Source organism: Hydra viridissima, unplaced genomic scaffold (genome assembly GCF_058129835.1).
Source record: "Hydra viridissima isolate aposymbiotic clone 2 unplaced genomic scaffold, HvirCarnegie_v1 scaffold_1, whole genome shotgun sequence".
NCBI lineage: Eukaryota > Metazoa > Cnidaria > Hydrozoa > Anthoathecata > Hydridae > Hydra > Hydra viridissima.
The window spans coordinates 13,008,311-13,034,166 of record NW_028324300.1 but is presented as its reverse complement, the minus strand read 5'-3'; the positions used below and the strand labels follow the sequence as shown (position 1 = coordinate 13,034,166).

At 30.5% G+C, this 25,856-nt stretch overlaps 1 protein-coding gene and 1 pseudogene across 2 annotated transcripts; one reads left to right on the top strand and one right to left on the bottom strand.

Moving 5' to 3' along the window:
- Nucleotides 1-12,353: 12,353 nt before the first annotated feature.
- Nucleotides 12,354-24,842, bottom strand: LOC145187720 (uncharacterized; annotated as a pseudogene). Its single transcript, XR_016455122.1, has 6 exons — nt 24,187-24,842; nt 23,741-24,118; nt 13,479-13,717; nt 13,212-13,358; nt 12,708-13,109; nt 12,354-12,632 (listed from the first exon to the last, which is right to left on the bottom strand). The product of XR_016455122.1 is annotated as an uncharacterized LOC145187720 (transcript).
- Nucleotides 13,811-19,176, top strand: LOC149893405 (uncharacterized). The gene is made up of 8 exons (XM_090073656.1): nt 13,811-14,023; nt 14,119-14,207; nt 16,962-17,128; nt 17,359-17,535; nt 17,715-17,964; nt 18,210-18,386; nt 18,580-18,761; nt 18,944-19,176. Exons 2-8 carry the CDS (start codon nt 14,120-14,122, stop codon nt 19,115-19,117), a joined length of 1,215 nt encoding a protein of 404 aa, XP_089929782.1. The 5' UTR covers nt 13,811-14,023; nt 14,119; the 3' UTR covers nt 19,118-19,176.
- Nucleotides 24,843-25,856: the final 1,014 nt, after the last annotated feature.

The window sequence follows — 25,856 nt, the reverse complement described above, 5'->3', positions numbered from 1 at the left end:
ATGATTTTTTGGATTGTCAAAATGCACATTAATCGTTTTCCCCTGTTCGAAGTTGCGCAATAATTTTTACAATGTGCGAAAAAGATGAGCTGCAGGAGCCAAATTCATCTTTAGGAGGTTCAAAATTGTCCATTTGGATCATGACAATATGTTTAAGAAAATGAGCTGGTAAGAATCAGAATGGTGTAACTTCAGCTCAAATAATAGCGATAAAAACATTACAAGATATTAATTTAAAGTTAATTTAAACAAGAAAATTAATTAGTTTTCAAACAAAGCCAAATTTTATTAACATTAATTCTCAAGCTTAACAACTGATTTAAAAATTTTTTTAATCATTTTTATCAAAATGATCATAACGGTATTATGCTAAATAAAGCTTTATAATATATCTTTTCGGTAGCATTTTAAACCGGAAATCCGGCCGGAACCGAAATCTTAAATATACCCGGAACAGGAATCGGAATTTCGGTTCCGGTTGTAATTTTGGCCGGAAACCGGATCCGAACCGAATTCCGGTCGATCACTACTGGATGCATATTTAACTTGTTTGGCCCATTTCAAATCACTTGATATATAAACACCAATGTCTTTTTCTAGTTTTGACTTTTCAATTTCCATTAATGTATTGTTTTTAGTCATAAAATAAGGATATTCTTTATTATTTGAACCAAAGTGCATAATTTTACATTTTTCAAAATTTAATCCTAATTTCCATTTTGTAGACCATTCTACAAGTTTATTAATATCATTTTGAAACATTTGTAAATCATTTTGAGAAGAAATAGGTGCAATTATCTTATTATCATCAGCATATAAACGACGTTCATTAACAAAATTTTCTGATAGATCATTTATAAATACCAGAAAAAGGAGAGGGCCTAAAACAGACCCTTAAGAAGTTTACCAGAAATACCATAAGTCAATAACTTGGATAAAAACTTTTTATGCAAAACACTATCGAAAGCTTTTTTGAAGTCTGTGTACAATACATCTATTGGTGTTCCATTATGAAACGTATCTGTTAAAATATCTTGGTATTCTAATAGGTTTGTTGAACAAATTTTGCTTTTCATAAAACCATGTTGTTTTTTTGAAAGTAAATTGTTTTTTATCAGGTATTGCATGACACAATCAGCTATTATTCTTTCCAATACTTTACATGGAATTGAAGTTAACGAGACTGGTTTGAAGTTTGATGCTTTTAGTTTGATTCCTTTTTTAAAAAGTGGTATAACATTTGGCTTTTTCTACAATATTTATTGAGTTCAGTAGCAATATTAAGTTGATCATGTATAATTTCACCATTTTCATTTTCCAGAGCTCGAATTTGAGCTTTTACTGATACTTCTCATTGATATATTTATAAAGCAATTTAGGATTAGATTTGAGTTTGCTGGCTATAGCTCTTTCTAACTGTTTTATATTGTTCTTGATATCATTTTTTATTCCAATTTTTAGCTTATTGTATTTAGTTTTTGTTAATTCGTCATTCCAGCCATAGTGTTCGTTAAAGAGCCATATATTGTTTTTAGCTCTTATTTTATTTTTCAATTCGGCAATAATCCATTTGTTTTTGTTCCTTCTATTTTGATAATTAATTTTTGGGATAAATAGTTATGTTGCATAATTATAATGATACAAAAATAAATCATACATTTCATTCAAAGATTTTCCTTTAAATTCAATTTTCCAATTCACGTTATTGAAATGACTTGAGAATAATACATAATTTCCTTTTATAATCTAATGGATTTCTTATGTTCTTTAGAAGATTTAAGATCATTTATTAGGTAACAACACTTTAGTAAATGATGACCCTGTTTGACATTCCCTAAAGGAGCTGAGTGAGTTATAGAAACAATTTTTTCTTTGTTGTTTGTAATAATAAGGTCTAGAATATTAGTTGATTCGTAGCTTGCTTTTTGGAATGTTGGTTCACATACACATTGAAACAGAAAACATTCTTCTAGACATTCAATAAACTTATTACTTTGAGATTCATTATCGGTTGCCGAGAAAGGACAACCATTGTCAGACCAATCTATTGAATTGTAGTTGAAGTCCCCTGTAATAATAAGATCGTTGTATTCTTTCCGATAAATACTTGTCCTAGAAGCATTAATTGATAACAAAATAAAGTTATTCTTGAGATATATCTGGTGGTCAATAAATGCATCCAATTAGAATTTTTTTATTTCTAAAACATAGACAAGTCCAAATTTGTTCAATAAAATTGTTGTTTAACTGTAAAATATTTGTTTCAAACTGAATAATACATTGTTTGACATAAATACAAACACCTCCTCCATGAGTCTTTCAATCTCTTCTGAAAATATTATAGTTATTTATGTTTACATCTGATTCTGCTTTAAACCAAGTTTCTGTGATACAAATAACATCCGGTTTATATATTTCAGTTTGTAACCTTAATTCATCAATCTTATTATTCAGAGACGTTGCATTCGTGTACCAAACCATCAGTTCTTTGCATTTTTGTCTAATGTGTTCATTGTTTATCCTTAAATCACAATTCTTAAGGTCATGAAAGTTTACTGATTAAGTATCTGTCTTATCGCTTAGCAGTTTATTAAGACTGTGAACTCCACTACTGAAATAATTTATTTTATTGCTAGTTTCAAGGTTTAAGCATGTTATGTAATTTAAGTATTTTTTGGCATTTAATTGCTATTTCTTAATTCTTACTACCTTGTCATTTCTTATTCCAAAGTAATAATTTGCAGAGCCAATGTTGTCCATATTTAGTACGGTACAAATCGAAGCTATTCTCTCAATAGCTTCGATTTGTACCGTTCAGATTCAGTCAAATCAGGATTTATAAAAATATTTTCGTAGGCTTTATCTTTCTTTAATTCTTTGGCTTTTTTTAAAACAGAATTTTGTTCCGATTTATCAGTTAAAAGATTATCCGTTAAAAGATTATCAGTTAAAAGATTATGTTAAAGGATTATCCTTAGGGCAGTTGCTAAACAATGATCTTCTGTGTGTATCTGCCTTTCTTTGTAAACATCTTTAGTCTGAACCTAGAACAACATACTTTCAGTGTTATTGTATAGTAAACTAGACTTGTCACAATAACTAGCCTTAATGTTGTAATACCAGAAATCGCACATCAAATGTTTGGATAAGTTGAGAATACTTTGGCCAAAATATATTGGCCTGTTTAGTTTGAGTTTGCTTTTGGTTTTGTGTATTGCTGCAAATATATTGCTTCCTTGCCTGATAAATTTTTCATAAGCGAAATTTGTTTATAGCTACTAACCGATGAGTCAGGATATTCAATATCAGAATAACAACTTCCATAATTGTAAGATCAGGAGCACCCTCCCAATGGTAGCATTTAATTACATTTATATTTTTTGCATCAAGATATATGATGGTTTTAAGCTGTCATGCAGCGAGCACTATGGCTTATTGGTTTCAGCAAATCTTTTTGAGACTATCAAGATTCCACTAAGAAGGCCTTTTTCCATGAACAGGTGCATATCAATGTCTTTCATAATCTCAAGCTCAATTTAATTCTTTTCTAGTAGAGCATCCAAGGACACTACATGCAATATGAAGCATTGCGTATCATCGAGATCATAGTGATACATTTACATGTCCCTGAATTATACAAATACATCTGTGAGTATAAGAATGTCAGTCTTCAAGCATATGTCGTTGCAATCACCAAGTGTTTTATTCCAAACTTTTTTCCATACTTAAAATCTTCCTATTTAACATGAACTCGAGTCAGCTTAAAGTAGAAAGCTACAAACTTTGGTAATTCTGTTTTGTCAAAGCGTTCACAACTTTCATCCTCATACTATACGCACCTTTTTGATGGAATAATTTAAGATCGTTAGTTGTTAGATCCTTTTTTAATTACTTTTAAATCCTCATTTTTTTAGGTTTACCACCAGCGTGTCCAGTGGAAACTTAAGAAATTGCAAACTATCGATAAACTGGACCTGCCAAACTTAAAAAGTCATGCATTTTTCCATGTTACTTGATAAACAGCTTGCTTTTTATTTACCTCTCGTAGCTATCTCAACGCTAACACGAATTAACCCACATCATAACCTCGAAAAATGTGGAAGACTTTGTTTTACAAGGACAGATAAGTAGCTGAAGATTTCACTCATCATGCACGGCAGCGCGGCATCATCCAGAAATATAACAACAGTCCAAGACATTATTATTGGTTCCCACACAAACCCTGTCAAGTTTCTCATCACATTTTTGGCAGTACATTGCATTAACAAACGCTCTTAAATCATCTTCAGTCATAATAATTTTCGCGATTGTGTAGTACTTTACAAATTTCTTCCAGTTAAACTCGCTTGGTTGTCAAACAGAGTTCTACAGTGTCTTCACTACGGCACAATACTGGTACATCGACAATTCCATCACAGAGGACTACCATATAGCAAAAGCTGAATTAAACCTCTTCAGAGATTAGACGAATAAAGTTTAAAATAATTTTGTTAACCGGTTGATTTAATGTCTTCAAAGTTAGCATAGATAATTTAGAGAACTTGTATTAGCTTGTGATTATTAACAAAATTTTAAATATTTTTACCCTTTTCTTGGCATCACAGAGCGTTGTGCTTTCTCGCTTTCACTCTTCTTTTCTCTTTCAATCTTCTTTTAGGCATACAACGTGAATAACCCTATACTCAAACTAAAGACGTCAGTCAAGTGACAAGCCTTCTGCTTCTTAAACTTTGAAATATTGGAAATTTTCACTGAAAATTAAATTTTATCAAACGCTAGTTTAACTAAATGCTTCCGAGATGTCGTTAGAGGAACTGAAAACAAAGCTAAGAGCTAATTTGGTAAAGTTATTTACAAAATCAATGAACATAGATATGAACATAGCATACTGTCCACATACCATTTAGGTTTGGCAACAAAACATCTTGACACATTAGTAAACTGTAAAATATTTAAAAAGAAAGTTACAAATGAAAATGAGTTAGGAGGAAAACTTAGAACCCAACTTGATCTAACTAGAATAATGGATGGGGTTGAAGCAATTTTAAAAAACATTTTTTCATTTGTGGTAAAGGTAGCAGACTCCTCATCTGTGATTAGCTGTAGATCAGCAAACAAATATCGTGAGGCTTCAAGTAATCTTAATCCATAATACTATGAGAAATTCGTTAAATAGTACTTTGTCTTTTTAAATCGGCGAATGAAATTGTTAACACGCATAAATTTTGCCCGCAAGGTTGCGCTGCTCAGCAGTGCTAAATCTTCAGCCATTCTGGAATCATAAAACATTCGTCTCAAGACTAAAAACTTGTTTTAAAACATGAAAAAGATATTACGGCAGTAACCATTGCCACTGTCACAAGCATTTATAACACAAATATGACACTCTTACATAATTTTTGAGATCTTGCGAAATTAGCTGATCTGAGAAAACCCTTCGGTGGGTTGATAGGGTACACCCTATAAAGCATTAACATCTAAACATTTAGATTTAATCCCTAAGAAGAAGCAAGAAATTTAAGTCCAAAATATGTTCCTTTATATAACAAATATTTTACTGAAAATCCCCGCGAATAACAACTATTTTTTACATTTTTCAGTTTCACAAACATTTTCTTTCTTTTCACCTCAATAATTTTTATTGTATAAATTATGCAAATAGAATATTTTGTAAGTGCATATTTAACAAAGACCACAAATGTCTGTAAGTTTGATATCTATACTGAAATATGTGTTAAACTAGTCATGACTTCACCCATTCAAAATATTAATGTTTACTGTTATTCTATAATACTTGCATCAGTCTTTCATGATGTTGGAAATCAAAAAAAAACTTGTTTAGGATTTTAAATTTTTGATATTCGAAAAAAATAAAAAAACTGTTTTAACATTATATTTGATCTTTAGCGCGAAGTAAAAAATAAAACAAAATATTCATGTAATTTGTTAATTTCAATCTATTGCAAATGTTTTTTTGGTGTTTAAAAAAGTTCTAAATTGGTTTTGCAAGAAACCATGATGAGAGCAAGTTAGTTCCCAACAAGGAAATTAAAGATAGTAATAGAAAAAAACTTTTAAAGACATAAAAGTCATTCGGTTGCGTAATGACTCTCATGATACGCTTTTTGCATTTGTAGCTTTATATCTCGGAGTGTCATGGCAGCGATTAATAAGGGGAGCGAGTTTACTAGGACATCAGTGCAATCACTGATGTTGCTGGATATTGAGCAAGTGGAGAAAAACAGTGGAAAATTTTCTTCGCAGCTTTTAAAGCTCATAGTGAATCAATTAAAGGTTGATGCTTTGCGCATGTGCTTATGTTCTAAGAAGCCATTTAAGAGAACATCATCGATTAAGGAAAAAATGTCATCCTGAAAAAAGTTTTTTTATATCACATAATAATTTATTATTGCACCCCCATCAGGCATTTTGATTTGCTCTCTCTTCAATAACAAAGATATGAAAAGTAGATAAACAGGAGTTCCTTGGAGTTGAGAGACAGCATTATCGACTGGAGGTGGATTTGCAACCACTATGATAATTTATGATATGACTCTATGATACTATATGATACTTTAAGGTGAACATTACTATAATTGTTGATTCTAAAATGCATTCTAAATCGAATTGAGATAGCAAGCTTGTTTATAACTTCATAGGAAAAAGAAAAGAACCTCCGGGAGTTCTAGTTTAAAGCAAGCTAGATTATGATCAAGACAAGTTTATTTGTATTTCTTCTATATAAAATATCACAGGAAACGAGAGTGTCAAGACCACGATACTTTGGAACAAGAGCTTGGTATGACGCTGTTACTAAAATTGCAAAAATTATTTTTAATACTTTTAAAGTTCTTAATATCTAAAGATATGTGGTAGATACAAACGTAAATGTGAAATATATGTGAGTTGACTATGTCTAGATCTAGAGTGAAAAAAACTTTGGTTATTCTTCTATTGGTTCTGCTTGAAATAGGGTGGAGATCTATGAACCACTCTTAAGAAGAAGCTTATATTTCGCAGGATGTTTTGAAATAGAGGGGTGTTTGTAGAAATAATTTTAGGATATTAGTTCACATAAAAAATATATATTAGGATTGCATGTTTATTGGAATCCAGGAGAGGATTATCCCCGTACTGTTTTAAAAAATTAGTTATAGGAGCTTTCTTTTGATGAGACGTTCATTCACTATTTTCTCGAAAAGAAAAATGGTATTAAAATAATTATAAATTTTCAAAATTAAGGACCTACATAATCACCAAGACGAGGAGGTTATTAAGCTTGAGAATTAAAAACCCTTAATTTTTTCGAAGGTATAATTTCGGTTAAGATTATCTCTTAATCATTTTTTCAAGGGATTAAAAGTTAACCTTGTATAAAGTTCATAATTATCTCCTTCACCACCTTGAATTTCCATTAAAGATAAAAGTTTGAGCACTCCAAATATATAATAAAACTTGAACATTATTAATTCTTAGAGGGTTTAAAAAAAAATCCTAAAGAAATAAAAAGTTCATCATTCAAATAATAAAACATTTTTTAAAAGAATTATGGAATATTCACCATTGCCGTATAATTTGAACAAATTCCTCGATTTGTTTTTCCAGCAGAACATCCTAAACCAATAAAATCCTCTTCTATATTTTACTTTGGGTAATAACCCATATACACATGATGATCCCTCAACCGACGGCGCACATTTATTGTTTTCATTTTGACTTTCTCTTAAGGAAAAGGAATCGGCTTTTGATCAAATCATCAGACAACTTTTTTCCACTCCTTTATTTACTGATCAAGTTAATATTCTTGCGGTATGAAGTTGATTGCGCTTGCAGGTTAAAAAATTGATTGGTAGTTGATTTCCATTGCACACTACACTTTTTTCCATTACATAACACATTTTTTGTTTATCATTTACTTTCTTTTCAGTTATTTCAAAGAACATTTCTTTGGAAGATATAATAGCTTTCGTAGCAATATGCATTAAGAGTACATATCTCCCTAACAACACATAAGTTTTCGCTTGTCTTTCAGTTCTTATTTGTATTTTTATGTAAAAATATTTTCTTCATAAACATTAAGCAAAAAATTGTAAACTATTCTACTCAAATAATAAAAGTGTTCATTTTTGCAGTCGGTGTTATATTATCAGGAGTGATATTGGCTTTAGATCACGCCTTTACTCTGTTTTGGTTAGAGAACTTTAAAATATTAAGGATTCCTGTCATACAGTCAATATATTCTGAGCTTCAGAGCAGTGAAAATGGCTTTCCTTTCTCCAAAGAATTAAATAGCTAGAATTAAACTTGCAAATGTTCAGAGACAACTTGCTCAAAGACATAAAAGGCTCTTCAAAAACGTCGATGAGTTGTGTAAACCTATTGTAACCACGTGGAATGAGGTCGAACAAGAAAAAATCAATAAGTCAAATAAAAACAAGAAAAAATTCATTGAGCCAATGTCGAAAAGTTGTTTCATGATCCTAAAAAGTAAGGGATGTTTCAATGGATTTTAGTATTTTTTTTTGTTGCTGTAAAAAGGCTGATTTTGATTCGGACTTTTTTTACATAAAAATGGATGTAGTTTTTTGTTTGATATGCCTAATAAGTGCGCGCATAGTCTAGCTGTATGTTCTGAAAAATTTAAAATTCTATATCTACAGTCAGTAACGAAAAGAATCCCTTAGTCTTTTCAGAAACTTATTTTTTACATTACATTTTGGTTGAGTGAAACTCTTGGTTCATTTTTAAAATTACTGGTTGGCTTTTCTATTCACATTGAACATTTGACTTGAGAAAAATAATTTAGGAAATCAATACCATGATGCTGTGATGTGATTCAAGTTTTGTGTCGGATAAATGGGAGGTATACAACGCAAACAAAATATTTTTTGTCAAATTTACACAAATACTTAGGTAACACTATAAAGGAAGGTTGTTCAAAAGTTTTCTCCATGCTGCATATTCATAGGGATTTTCCTATCAATATAAGTAGGAAAATGCCTGTAAATTGGTAATATTACAATTGATAAACTTCGAATCCTCGGAAAACTCAGAAAACGATTATTGAAAAATATGCTGATTTTATCATAAGATTGCAATAATTGACGTTTTGAGTCAAAATATACTATTATTGTTGTTGCTGCTGTTAATTTTGATTGAGGACCATTATTTTATATTTATAGAGTTTTACTATAGGTATAAAGGGGCGAGCTTTGAATATGAAGACACGGTTCACAAAAATATCTTTATAAGTTGATAGCTCTCGAAAATATATCAATGACAATGTAGGAAAAAATATTTTAAAAATTTTCGCTACATTGTAAAATCTCATAAAAACGAAGTTCTTAAAGACATTAAAAACTTTAGTAAATATTTATATCACTTTCGTCCTCTGAATCTTGTTTTCTATTGTCTTATTTTTACAATGAAGCAATATTTCATATGCAAAGAAAGAATATATCGAGTAATAGAAAAAATGAAATAATAGAAATTTAAGCATATACTGTTCTTTCGTTATTAGAAAACAACGATCACAAAAATTTTATCCAATGTTTCTTCAAGGCACAGGTTTTCATTGACAATGATTTAAATAAAAGCAATTGATAATCGGCAAGGATGGCTCACGGACAAAAAAAAAAAAAAAATGCTGGTGACAAAACAACACAAAAATATTTTAGAGAGGAGTTTAACGAAGCAAGGTTTAATTTATTTCGAATACAGACCGGCAAAAAAAAATTTTTCTGGAAAAGAAAATACTATTCCGATCGTGTATTTGACAACTTTAAAACGAATAGCAAATTGTAAAAGTGGGAGCAAAGTAAATTAACAAACAATAATCGTTATCTTTTCGGGATTTACTTAAACATTTCTAAAAGTATGAATACTCAAGAGTCACTCTGAAAAACAGTTTACGCTATTTTGAATTTTCATCCAAAAGAGAACAAAACATTTATTGTTAATCACTTTCGCATGGCTAATGTACCAAAAATGACCGTGTACGATATACTGCAACAAAAGAAGAATAATATAGGACCAGAATAAAAGATCGGACTGCAAGAAAAAATGCCAAGAAACAGATAAAACGCGTAGGAAAATTAATTCATAAGAAAGACGGTGTTTCACGGCGTAGCTTAACCAAGAGATTCAATATTTTACAGCAGCATATATTCAAAATTATCAACGAAAAGACGCCAAAATTATCAGTTTGGATAGCCTTGTCTGAGAAAGGAGTCTGAAAGCATAACATCATTCCTTTTGGACAAATAGTCGATAAAGATGTATACATTTCCGAATGTCTACTTAAATAAAAGAATTTCATCAAAGAGGCTCACAAAAATGACGAAGTTGTGTTCTGGCCTGACCACGCTTCCGCCCACTTTTCAAAGAGAGTGCAAGAATACCTAAAAGATGAGAAAATCAAATATGTGCCGTAAGACAAACACCCTGTTAATGTGCCCAAATTGATTTCAATCGAGAATTTTTAAACTGAAATTAAAAGATTGGTGTGTGCAGATAATTGGCAAACTAATAATCTCCGCCAACTTAGAAATTGTATGAAAAAAATTGAAGAAAGTTGCATATATAGGCTTGGCGCGAGTATTTTCACAAGAAATGACCGTGTTCGTCGAAATGGTCTGATAGAGTTTTGTAATTTACAAAATAAAAAAAAAAGAAAGAATTCTTTTTTTTATTTTGTAAATTACAAGGTTCTTGTTATTATGCTTTTTAAATTAATAAAATTGATAACTCTGCTCAAGAGATATTCATTTTCAAAGTTGGTCCGGATTTACAGTTGTCACATGGTATATAACTTCTTGAAATCGTTTCTGTAGTATAATCTCTTTTTTATCAATTGTTTCCATTTCTATTTCATTTTCACAACAAATTTCATCCTTCTGAGACTTAAACTGGAGTTCAGTAGCAGGAATTTGTAAACTGAAGTTTAGTAATAGGAGTTTGATAAACTGAAGTTTAACAACAGGAATTTTCTTTCCCTTTAAATGTTTGCATGGCATATGAATATTCTGGTTGCAGCCATCATAACTCTGGTTGCAGCCATTACAATTCTAGTTGCAGCCATCACAACTTGCACTCATCACAACTCTTCTCAGTATATGATTGGACATTTACACCTTGATATGTCAAAGAGTTTATCTAAAATTACATAATGATCGGAGACTTGTTTAGATTTTCCCCAACATAGTGAGAAATTATATGCTATCTTCTAATTATTTAAAGTTCTGTTACTTCCTCTTTTATCAAATATAACTATTGTATGTGAATAAGCTTTCTGTCATATATCTTTCACTGAAGACCCCACTTTCTCAGAAGCTTACCTCAAATTATTGTCATTTTCTTCAATCCTCCTAAGAAAGATAAGATTTTATAAAATATCTCTTAAAGTTGGTAGTTCTGACAGTAAGAACATGTTTGACGTGCCAATTAACTTCATTAATTTATAGCAAACTTTATCACAAGATTTTTTAGCCATGCTTTAAAGTCATTTTATTGTTTCTCTAGAATGTGTACGTGCACTGTTACTTACTGCAAAAATACCAAAATAAAAGTTTTAAAACAATGCGTGAAAGGGTACATTTTCAGATAAAACTTAAATCTTGATGATCAAAATTACTTGACTAAAAATTAATTTTAAAATGAAATACGATTCAAAAGTCAGTACCACAAGAAAGATGGCACAGGTCAGAAATTTAAGGTTTAAGTTTACTATCCGAGTACCCCAAAAATGCTCACAAATATAGTAAGTGGGGGATTGGACACTTCATTTTCATATTTAGAAAAATCTCGGAGGTATCACATTTTTAGAAAATTGACATAAAGTCATTATTTTCTAAAAAGTCATTATTTTCGTACTTAAAAAAACTAAATATATTGACGGAACAGTAAAATTAACATAAAATGACTTTATATTCCAAGTTTTTATGCTCTTAAATTTTGTATTTACACATCAACTTCATTAGACAGCTCTTAGATATATCTAAGTTGGTGAAAAAAGTTTAGATATGCTTGAATTATATTAGGAACATAGTATGCTTAGTAAAGTAGAACATATTGATAGTATATAAATAATTAATATTAATTATAAGGAACATAGTATTAGAACATATTAAATATCAGAAACATAGTATGCTTAGTAAAGTAGAACATATTGATAGTATATAAATAATTTATTAGTATTGTAATATAGTAAAATAAAAGTATTGTATGTCTAATAACCTAATATATATAAATAATAATAATATAATAAATAATAAATAAAATATTTCAAAAACTGTTTGTACTGATATATCTATAATGTCTTTTTGAATAAATATACAAATTGTTTTAACTAAAGATTTCAATAATGTTTATGTTTTCATGTACAATTAATGTTCAATAACTTATAAATTATTTGAACTGAACACTTCAGCAATTCTTTTGCTTCTTTCCTTATGTTTGTTGCTGTACTGCGAGACTCCAAACCTGTTTATTACACTTTTCATCTTGGAATGGCAAGATTCAGATGACTGCTCATTAAACTGCCCAAGGGAAAGGCCACTCAAATCAACAAATGTTTCCAGATGTGCTGTTACAGCATGTACTTTCCAAGTAACCGTGAGCTATTTACCTTAAAACTAAAAAAGCTTACTATAAATATGTTTATCAATAACTTGGTTTTAAATACAAAGAGTAAAGAAAACAGCAATTACCTCTCTGCAATAGTCTTGCGCATTCTTAAAGCTTTGTGTAAAACTTTAAATTAAAATTGAATAGTTTGGGTCAAGTTTATATAAGACACCATGAACAACATTATTAAATTTTCTCATTGTTTCTAAGAGAGGATACAGTTCAACAGGCATTATCAACTCAAGTTTGTCGCAACTTTTAAGTATCTCTCTACACGTGTTTCCTTCAAATGTTCCTCCATGGTAACCTTTACGAAGGCATCCAATGCTCTTGACCCAATCTATAAATCCAGGCCAAAGTTGCATTATAAACGCTGCCACATGGTTAACAAATCCCATCAGAAGGTGAAGTTCTGGTAATGGAATCTCTCTTATTATACTTAGGGATTTGTCTTCTATCTTAAGCAGACAAGGATTAATGACATTCTAAATATATGGAAATAAATTTTTTTTATCCTATTTAAAATGATAAAATGATAATGGATGATAAATTTCGAAAATATTTACAATATATTTATTCATTTATACCTTATATTCTTTCATTCTTTTCACCGGAGATCCTGCAGATGAATACAGTTCATAGTAATTATTCAAAGATTGAAATGTTCTTAACTCTCCAGCAAATAATTCTGAAGAACCTTCACACCATGCGCAAGCATACTTTCCTCCATGAGCCTAAAATTTTATATTATAATTCAATTTATAAATATATTGTAGGGTAAAAAAAACCTTTTCCTAATATAGTTTTTACCATGATATGTCTTATTATCTTAAAATTATTTAAAACAAACACACCGAAATTCCTAGCAATATGTTGATTAACTTCATGTCAGAAGCCAATGAGTACTTGCATTCATGCAACTTTAATCTTTCCACAATCATTGTCATGTTAGAATGATTCTCACTTACCCTTTCACAATAAGCTCAAACAAGTGACGTATTTGCTCCTGAGTATGATCCTAAGGAGCTGCTATCTTCTGTCCTGTCCTTGGTTGGATCAAACAGATTTACTATAACTTTCAGTGATCCTCCACCTATAATATATATACACTCTAAAAAAAAATCCGTTAAAATATCAACGGAGTAACTCCGTTGACAGTAAATCCGTTAAACTCCGTTAAGTTTACGGATTAAATTGTAACAAAATAAGGGAATAAAACAACGGATAACACCGTTAGCTATTATATAACAGAATAACTTTGTTAAGTTAACGGAGTTCAGGCGTGTAAAAGAATTCAGAATATTAATTTCTTTGAACACTTAATATTTGTTTGAAGCTTAAAACTTATTTAAAAAGTGTATTGAATTTTAATTAGTAAATATTATCATGTGTGTTTAAGGTTAGTTATTTTCATTATTAATATCATTTCTTCATTAAGTTAAAATTTAAGTTACATTACTTAATTGCATAATTTAATGTTTTATACATTTACAGAATGTCTGTGCTAATCAAAGTATGGTCTTCTGATCGAATTATTAAGAAGTTAGTTGCCATCAACAGTAGTGAAGATTTTGCTGCTAAAGGTGACAATGCTATAAAAGCATTTTAAAAGAAATATGGAATGTTTTAAATGCTCAAATTATTTTGCAGATTTATTAGATCTTTTTTACCATTTTCGAAATTTTCATGGCTTAGCCACGAGAGGATCTGAATTACGCTGTATGTTTAATAACTGTCCAAGAGTATTCCTTAGCTTTAGTAAGTTAAAAAAGCATTTTGAGCACCATCATTTTGTTGTGCCAGATCAAACTTTAGGCTTCAACAATAATGGAAGTTGCAGTAACAACTTACGAAGTGAGTCACAGGAAGATGCATTTGACATAAATTTTCCAAGTGACCCACATAAAGGTTGTAATAATGCCACAATTGTTAACTCTAGTTCTATAACAAGAGACAATATTGAAGTATCTGTTATGAAGTTTGTATCAGAAATAACTTCAAAACCAAACATCACTTTAGCTAATTCGCAGCTTATTATGGAAAATGTGTCTGGCCTACTAAATGACGTTGCTGTTTATGCTTCAAAGATAGTAGAAACTCTAGCAATTAAGTTGAAAGTAGCTCCAACTAATGAATTTGTTTTTGATGCGATAAATGATGTCAATAGTATGTTTAGTATTTTCAATAAAACTGATACTATATATAAAAGAAACAAATGGCTAAAAGAACGTGGGTACTATATTGAGGCAACAGAAATATCACTAGGTATACGTGAAGAGCAACAATACTCTATGGCATTGCAATCAATGCATTCTGTTTTAGTAGAGGACAAATGCTATGTTGTGCCTATTGATATCCTACTTGCCAAGATATTGGAGCAAGCTTCATCAAGGATTACTTTCCCACAGTGCACACCAAGTTCACTCCCAAATAAAGTAAAAGATTTTGTTGATACACATACTTTTCATCATCATTCATTCCTTCAACGGCACCAAAAAACATTTTTGCTACACTTTTTTATTGATGCATTTGAAGTAACAAATGTGCTTGGGAGCCATACACGTGTACATAAACTTGAAGCTTTATACATGATGATACGCAATATTGCTCCTGAGTATCAGTCTAAGACTGATAGCATTTTCTTAGTTGGTTTATGGTATGCACTAGATGCACACACAGATAAATACTCATACTATCCAATCCTTCATAGTGTTGTATCTTTATTGCAACAATTGGAAAGTGAACAGGGTGTTGTTGTCAAAGTTAATGGAGTGGAAGAAATTATTCATGCCGTTTTGATTTTATTTTCTGCTGATAATTTAGGAGCACACACTTTGTTTGGCTTCATGGAAAGCTTTAATGCAAAATACTTTTGCCGATTTTGCAAGTGTACACATTGTGAAATTCAAACTTCATTCAAGGCAGAAACCTTTGATAAGAGGACTCGAGCAGAATACGATATGTGTGTATCAGAAAGTAGAAGCAATAACTACAATGCTTCAGAATCTGGCATTAAGCATGGTTGTCCTTTCAATTGTTTTTCACAGTTTCACTGCATAGACCAGAGTGCAGTTGACTGCATGCATGATGTATTAGAAGGTGTTGTACCTTTAGAAATATGCCTTGTTTTGCAATCGCTGATAGATAAAAAATATTTTCTACTTGCAGATGTCAACAATGCAATCAATAATTATAACTATTCATTGGGTGACAAAAACAGTAAACCCCCAGAAGTTAACTTAAAAAATATTCGCATTCAAGCTGCTGAATCATGGTGTTTGATAAGAAATCTGCCTTTAATGATTGGAAACCTAATTCCAGAAGGTGATGCTCATTGGAGACTTTTACTGATGTTACTTGATTGCATGGATGCAATATTTGCTCCAACTATAACTGTTGGCCTCATTCGTCAGCTCGAGTTTAATTTGGAGGAACATCATGCCCAATTTAAAACCATATATCCTGATAAGAGACTTATTCCAAAACATCATTTTATGCTACATTATCCAGAATTTATGGTAAAGTATGGGCCTTTAAGCAGATACTGGTGTATGCGTTTTGAGGCAAAACATTGATTTGCTAAAGAGCTTACTTCTGTTGTTCGCAATTTCAAAAACATTTGCAAAACTATTATGCATCGTAGTCAACTCAAACTAGCAAACACATTGTTTAGTGGGTCTTTGTATACAGAATATGTACAAATTGGCATATGTGATACAGTAATGGTAGGCAATTTACAATCAGCAGTATCGAATAGTTTGCGCACAGTTTTAAATGTGGACAATTGTGATGAAATATATGTTGCTCATTCAGTTAGGTTTGGCTGTTATGAAATCAAACCGGATTGTGTTTTGTGTCATGACATTGTGGAAAGTCATCCTCAATTTGGAGAGCTAAAGTGCATTGTTTCTCTAGCAAAACAAATATACTTTGTATTGTATCCATTTGAAACATTGCATTTTCATGAACATTTTCATTCTTTTGAAGTTAAAAAATCTAGCAATTCAAATAAACTGCTCGTTTTACATACAAATCAGCTCAAGGACTATCATCCATATAATGTCATATGTATTGCCGGAGAAGACGGCACATATGGACACTTTGTAAATCTGAGATACACAATTTTTTAGAATAAAAATTTAAATTAGAAGTATCGATTTTTTTTTCATTTAAGCATTACAAACTGAAAAATATATAAATTTTAGTAATTATTAAATATGTATAATTGTTTAATTGTATATGAAGTTGGTACTGTGTATTCATATATATTCACTTTAGCTAGTCTGCATTTTTGTCGTGTATATAAAAAAATTAATGACTCTGTATTGTTTTTTCAGTGCGTTGCAAGTTTGGTTTGACATCAGATAAAGTTGTATGCTTTGTCTATGAAAATGATGGCACAGAGGTTGATGAAGTTGATTTTGAAATAATAAAGCATTTAGCAGAATCAAACACAATTCTCATTCTCCTCATAGATGGTCAGCAGTGGACCAATGCTAATTTGGTAAATTAATTTAAATTACAACTAAAGACGGCTATTCAGTAGCTGTCGTTAGTTGTAATATAAATGAATTTACCAAATACTGTTTACTGTACAAACACATTAGTAATGTGTAAATTGTTTATTAAATCTGTTTTTTATCATAAATTCTATGTAATATTTTGAAGTTGGCATTTGTGTGTTTTAACTTTATCAACTGTTTTTATATATTAATTTATTTTTTTTTAATACAGCCAATATCAAATTCACCATTAGTGTTGCCTTCGTTACAGCCAAATCAAAGTACTTTACTTTCCAGTATTACGTTTTCAGAATCTAGTAATCCTGTTAACAACAGCCATCTAATGAAAACTGCAAATGAGGCGTTTGTTTCAGCTAATTCGATTAAAGCCTTTCTTGCACAGCACCCTGTAATTAGAATACTTAAATGATTTTTACTTGCTTTTATATAGCTGCAATTTACTTGATTTTTAAGTATAATTTTTGAAGTTATAACTTTACTTTACTTGCTTTTTTAGCAATAATAGTTTTCAAGATTTTGTGAACAGTAATTTTTTTATGAACACCAATATCATATATAACTTTATAGAGTACTTGTCAATATACTGAAGAGGTTGATTCTGGGAAAGTTTCAATCTCTACTAGACAGCACATCATTCGAACTGTTGTGCACAAAATGATGAGTGTTTATGGAAATTATCCTGATCGGTATCAAAAGATTTCGGTGGCAGCAGTGCTAAGTGAGGCACTTGTACTTCCAGCATGTATTTTTTATGATTCTACTAATCATCATGGCTTCCTGGAGAGAGGATTGGAAAATGCTAGAAGAAAGTTACCTGGTGTTTGTTAAAATTATTTAAGTTAATTGATTATAAATTTTACTATAGATGCGTACCAACTTTTTTTTATATTACCAACTTGCATTGTATTTCCCTTGTTGTGTGTCATTGCATTGTAATTTCTCCATTGTATGTCTCCATTGCAAATAATTCATTTTAGCAACTAAAAGTTTATTTGATTTATTGTCTTATTTTTGTCATACAAGTGGCTACATTTAATAACTTTATTTTCTTTTGTATACTAGGATCACAAAAAAAGTTTGTTTGGTCTCGTAAAAGGGGGCACAACTTAACTCGTTGCAATACAACTCAACTGGCAGATCCTGAACTTGCAGAACTGTCTCAATCAGCAGGTTCTTCAGTAGAACTTCAAAATCCTGAAGGTTGCCCCCGTGGATTCATGTCTTGCACATTATGTTTAGGTTATCTAATTTATCATTTTGTAAAGTTGTTGTAAAAACCTGTATTTTGGTATAAAAAACATATGTTGTAAAGACCTGTATTTTACTAATATAGGTCTTTCAAAATTATTCATACAGAGTTTTTTATAAACTTGTTTATAATTTTAGTATCTATATTGTTGCTCTGTGTTTTTTATATTTAAATTAATTTTAGGAATGAGCAACCTCGATGAAATTGAAAAGCTTGATTCATTATCTTCTAATCGTGTAGAAGAAATTAAGGCTTCTACAAAGTCAACGTTTTGTTTTCGACAAAATTGGGTTCATTCATCAGATCAACCTTCATTATCCCGACTGATGCTTAAATTTCCGAAATTCAGGATTATTCCAGAGCTGGTATTTTGTTATCAATATTATCTATTATGTGACTCTTTTTATCAGATATTAATCTTTAGTGTATAATATTCATACTTTTTTTTTTTAAGTGATTACAAAATAATTGTAAAGATTAATACAATTAAATTGATAAGATTAATAAATTTAGGCATTGTATTTATTAGTAGCATGTTTATTTGTAGATTGATATGGAATTTCGTTTAAAATATTCTGACTGCATGGTTGATATCCTCAAAACCTTTAATCAGACTGTTTCAGACCCAATAATAAAATATGCTTTAATGTCAAATAGTGTTTACATCAAAGATGTGGCTGTAATGGCTTCTAAAAAACATTATGGTTTGCATTATTTTTAATAAAGATATATATTTTTTTTTGTTCAAAAAATATTTTGCATGTAATTAACTTTTAGATATGTTTGGCACTTTGACGTTTTCTTTATATTTATATATTTGTTTTAGATTGGAAAGCTTACTATGCATGCAAGCTTCTATGCTCACTTCTGCGACAAGGGGGGAAACTGAAACGTTCTGCTCCAGAAGTAGCCATGGAAATCATTCGGATATGCAGTGTAAAAAATATTTTTTTAGTTGATTTACATTGCACGTAAATTTAAAATTCAAAAAAGCAAAAAACTATAATTTATAAATGTATAAATAAAATTTATAATGGTATTGTAACGGACATAACAATTAGTTTCATTGCAAATTTAGGCTGAGCATGGATTACAAAATGTTGCAGAAAAGTTGGAGTCCCCTTATCCGGTGATATTATTACAGGGGGTCGAGGGAGAAAAAATTCTCTCCATAAAGATTGCAGCTGAAAAAACTTTGCTTGAAGCCGGTGTTGCGTTAAAAAAGTTAATCGTTAAAAAAGTTTATTAAATGTGAAATCTGCGCATGCGCAAAATAATTACAACTTTTTTAACGCCTTACGGCGTTAAAAAAGTTTGCCCGTTAAAAAAGTATTCAAAATGGTACCGTCAACCGGGGTAACTTTGGTCGCCGGGGTGACTTTGTTGACCGGGGTCGATTGTTGATTTTTTTTTAAATTCCTAAAATTTAACAAAGATAACATGTTTTAATTTTGTTAGAGATATCAACAATATGTATCGACTATTATATCAACAAATTTGGTATATCAACAGTTTTTGTGAATATCGCACAGTTACTTCGTAGACTACATTGAGTTTATTTTGGCATGTTTTGACACTTCTGATACATTTATTGAACCATTTGAATTCTTAGCCGGTGAAAATGCCGAGGAAATATAAGCAAAAGCGTGGTTCAAGAGCATATGCAACTTCATACAGTCAAGAAACGTCCAATGCTATAAAAGAATGTTTAACTGGAAGAGTAAGCGTGAGAAAGGCTAGTCGAAAGTTCGGAATATACGCTTCCCATTTGCTTTAACCGCTGGACGTTGCTGTTTTCCGTCCGCTAAAAATAGAAACGCGCATCAAAGAATCAATACCAAAAAATCAGTTCCTCGGTCTTCTTGGTCTACTGCAACCTCAATTGAAAAGCGATAATTTGAGATCTGACTTCAAGGCTAGTGGAATATTTCCCTTCGATAAAGAAATGGTCATGAAGCGTTTGCCACAGGTTAACAAAGACATTGGAGGAGGTACCGGTAGTACTGTTAAGGAAGCATTCAATGAAGATATAGAAGGTCTATTAGTGAAACATTGTGGACAGGATGGGAAAACAAATCGCACCAGAGGGAAAAAGATCACACCTGGCAAAGCGATAACACCGCAAGATCTGGTGAATAACACAACTCCTACCACATCAAAGAATAACAATAACACCAAGAATAACAGTAACACCAAGAATAACAAGAAAAGGGCAAGAGTTGAACAAGTATCATCATTCTCAGATGACGATAATGACCTACTAGAAAATGACTGTTAATGACTTTTGCACAATAACAGGGAGCTAGTTGCAAAATTTTTTGTCCATTTAAATGTTCTTTTCATGTTTCTCTAAGTGTTTAAGGGCTGATGATTTTTTAAAACTCCAAAAAGTGACCAATGTTACCCCATAGCAGGGGTATTATTGATCAAACATGATAAAAACCTGGGGTAACATTGGTCACTTTTCGGCGTTTAAAAATAAATATTTGTAATAAAAAAATATAAAAAATAAATATAGAGGCCTATAGCCAAGACCTATAATGTTATTACCACAAGAGAAAACTGTAAAAAGTTAATAAGATTCAGAGATGTTTAAGAAAAACTGCCAAAACTGACCAAAGTTACCCTGGCTACAATACTCTTTAATTTGCGCAACCCTCAAATCCACAACAGAATATGCTTTGATATTTTGATTAAGGCATTGGGAAGCATTCTTTTTTTATTTTTGAGCAAAAGCTCTCAAAGAGAGTTTCAATTATTTTTTCCAAATTTTTTTTCCCTGTAATTTTCTAATTCTACAAAGTTATACAATTCTCATGACATTTTCTTTTTCATTTGACCTCCTCATAGTATCAAAGCTTTTAAACTCCTAAATAAATTATATTTCATGAAAAAATAGAACATAGATACTCACTTCTAAAAGAATTATACTATACTAATTATAGTAATATATACAAAATCAAATATTTTTAAATTCTCATATTATAGTTCAAAAATATTCACATTTCACCATGAGCTCCTGTTAAGCTATATCTCTTTGCAGTATATACATTTCCACCTATACTAAAAAGTCTTTCACTCTCCACAGAAGACAGTGGGCAGCTTAAATACTTTAAAGCAAGCTTTGCTAATAGTCGCATTTTGGTTTTCTGTGATTTCCACCACAACAAAAGATTGCTTTCTTTGTCAATAAGGTCTTCATTTGAGTTGTGTTGAATTTTGTTTAATAAAGTTTCATTTGAAATTAAAGTTTGTGGTTGACCGATTTATTTAGAATTAAATCCTACAAGTTCTTCAAAGCAATTATCAAAACCCATTTGTACTATATCTTTCTATTCATTTAGTAATGTACCATTATTTTCTAATTCTGAGTCAATATTTTCAAAGTCACAAGCTGCAGACCAATCATTTTCAGTAACTTTGATGTTTTTTATTTTTTCATGGGTTTTAATAAGTTGAATGGTTATGTTCTCAGTACTTGTTTTAGCAGCTGAAAAGGTGTTTTCATTTTTGAACATTTTTAATTTGAATCTGGGATCAAGAAATATTGACAAGATGATGTTATAGTTATCAGTATATTGTTTGAAACTATTCTCCATTGAATTAGCTGTCATCAATTAAAAGTTTATTAATGAAATGTTTCAAAAACTGTATCTGTGGTATAATATCTGAGACAATAGAATTTCTTTCACTCAAGCGAACTCTTGTTTTGTGGAAATCTTTTAGCAAAACACAAAACTGTCCAATAATCATCCATTTGTTTGCATTTAATAGAGGAAGCTTACCATTTTCAAGTGCATATATGGTTAGAGGTTTCCTTTGATCATAAATTAGTTCTAATTTTGAATAAGTTTGTGCTTAGGAACATTGTTTGCTTCTTGAAGAGCTTTAAGTTTAGGGCAGACTTGGGGAGAATGGCTGAAATGCCCAACAATTGAATGCCAGTTTGCAATGACATTCTTGACAACTGTTTGTTCAAAAATACACTCATTAATTACTAGTTGCAGTGTGTGTAAAAACAAGCCATACTATCATATGGGCTATCTTTAATAGCCTTGACAATATTTCTACCATTATCTCTAGCTATTAAATGAATTTTTGAAGGTGATATTTTAAATTCAGCCATATCTTCAATCAATTCAGCAATATTTGCTGCTGTATGCCGCTCAGGAAATGGAGCTACTCTAAGTACAACAGTTTTCTGATTAAATGTATTGTCTAAACAGTGACCTGTCAGGCTCATGAAGCTTTCATTTGAACAACTGGTCCATATATCAGTAGTAAAGCTTATAAATTCAGCAACTGAGTAAACATGGGCAGCCATTTTTAACATAAAGTATAAAATAATTTCATCAACTGAGTAAACATGGACAGCCATTTTTAATATAAAGTATACACTAATTTTTATTATTTTACATACCCTAATGAAACAATGCAACTTTTTTAACGTCTAATTTCATTCCCTAACGAACGCTCCTTTGACCGTACTGCGCATGCGAAACGCATGCGCAGAACTATTTGTTAACTTTTTTAACGATTAACTTTTTTAACGCAACACCGGCACATCTATCGTAGAAGGCATCAATCGTTTATTCAAGCTTTTTTGGTGCTTTAACATCGAATACCACCCGTCAACAATCATGTTTTGGCAGTTTCTGCAAGATGGTTGCAGTATGGGCTGCAGTATGGTTCAATGTCTAATGGAGTGGTTGAGCTGCGATCAACACTCGCTAAATATGTTTAATTTTAACTTAAATGTGTCTTTTACCATAATATACATGAAGATTTACAATTTTGTGTTATTTTTTATGTATTTCTACAAAAGGTTTTATTGCTTTTGATGCCATCTAAAACCCTAGCAATTAATTAGCCGTCTAAACACCGTATAAAATAAATAGAACTGTTTTATTTCAGCAATTTCTCAAGATAAACAAAATAGTTTTTCATATATTACGGATTATTTTGTTACTTCAACAAATTATCCGTTAAATTTACGGATTAACTTGTTACTTTTGAGTAACGGATTGAATCCGTTAAATTATTACTCCGTTAAATTAACGGAGAACTCCGTTGGTGCTATATTGAGGGAGTAGTCCGTAACATACTCCGTTATTTTTAACGGGTTTTTTTTTAGAGTGTATATATATATATATATATATATATATATATATATATATATATATATATATATATATATATATATATATATATATATATATATACTTACACACATACATATTTGTATATAGATATGTACAAATAATATTTTTTAAAACAAGTTTCCAAAAAGACGATAATTAAAATATCATAAGTAATATAAATTAAATAAATTAAATATAAATACCTGAATCTATTCCAACCTTTACAAATGTGTTTTGTGGAACCTGCCCTCGATATTTCATTACAAAATCCAGAAATGCTGTAATATCTTCAATATATACCAAGTGTCTCTTCACTGTAGCATAGTCATTATCATTTTCTTTTTCTTGAAAGTCTAATAATTCAGTGACATAAAAGTTGGAAAGTAGTTTACTTTTTTCATCCAGGGCTTTCTCCATATTTGACTCAAACTTTACACCGCTTCTTCTCAAAGTTTTTAACATTTCATTTGACTTCAATTGACTAAGTCCTAAAGTATTTACCAAAACTTCTACTTCATTATAACGAATCTTTCTCTGGTCACTTTCCCGAGTACCGAGTGTAATATGAATACTTTTACCTCCTTAATAAAATATAAACTGTTATTTTAAGAACGTACATAACAGCTATTTTTATTTAACAATATTTTACCTGTTCTGAGAATGGCTTGAGCTCGTAGACTTTGCCCTTGATCAGAATAAATTTCTTTAAGAAGGGAAGAAGCTACTTGTTCTTTTACTTTTTTAGAAATTTTAGAAATACTCTCAAAAAGATTTGTGCTCCTCTTTAAAGGGGAACATTTGTGGGGTTTACCTTTAGCAATTTCACATAAACATATTTGGCAAAGTTTCAGTGTTGCTCTAGTTCCCTTTTTCATACTTTTATTTAATAATCTATTTCTTCCTTGACTGCATATACTGCATAATACTGAGCAATCTCTAGAGGTTTGCAAGCTAGACAAATCAGAATTTTTCCATTTTAAAGAAACTGTGTCTGCAATAGTTTTACCATGGTAAAGCTATTGCAGACTATACTTGTATCTCTGTAAGGCTGCAGCCTTACAGAGATACAAGTTTTTCTTGCAACCTGGGCATAATCCTGTAGGGTAGGCAAATACTTTAAGTGAAAACTCAGGCTTACAGAAAACTTGAACCAGACCTTCCAAATTTTTATTAACTGGAACGCATTTGTTGTTCTTTTCAAGGCAGCAACAGCAAATGATTTTTTGAAAAAGTACATGATTTCTTTTAAAATGGTATTCTCTCTTCTCCTTAGAGAGCAGAGGAGCCATAGATTCTATATATTAGGTATCTATAATAAAATAAAAATAAAAATGCGTAGTCAAAAAGAAATATATTTAATAAAAAATGTTTTTTTGACCAACTTGTGTATTCTAATAATGTTTATGTATAAATATTAAATTAAAGACCTTGAAAAGTTGGTATATGAACATTTTTTTAAGTAAACTTCAACTTTCTGTCAGTATATTTAGTTTTTTTAAGTACGAAAATAATGACTTTTTAGCAGATTTTCTTTGTCAATTTTCTAAAAATGTGATACCTCCTAGATTTTTCTAAATATGAAAATAAAGTGTCCAAATACCCCACTTACTATATTTGTTAACATTTTTGGGGTACTCGGATAGGAAACTTAAACCTTAAATTTCTGACCTGTGATGGCTAGGCAAACCACGATTCAAAAATTTTTTAAAATATATAGATAATCATATTGTTTCTTTACTCTTCTAAATAATTTTTCTGAGAGTATATTGAATAGAATACCAAGCAATTACATATAGCTCAGAAATGCGCAGTGGGTTAGCAAAGATTTGAAAAACAATAGATGGGAAGCGACTATTTTGGCTCTCACAATGAATACTCATTCCTTTATGATAAGGAACAACATTTTTTTAAATTAGATTTTACTTTTTTTTTTTTTATTTGTAATGACGCCCTAAATACAAAATTAATGTTTTTATTTATGGTGATAAACAATAAAACTATGGAACAAAAGAAACTACACAACTTTAAACCCAGGCCATGATTATAAAGTTACATGATTTTTTAAATTATTTTATTTACTTTAATCAATATTAAGAATTAGAAATCAAAAATAGTTGCTTCTCTCTTTCACGGGAGCTTTGTTAACTTTTTGAGAAAAAAAATTAAGTATTTTTTATGATACAGTTCATAAAATGAAACTCAAGTAGGAAAATTTATGGTTTGCAGCTATTCAGTGGTTCAGATGTCTTCATATTTTAAAGAGATATGGGGCTATCTTTAAAAGCCAAAGAGTATTTGCTGCAGTAAACTTATTTTAAC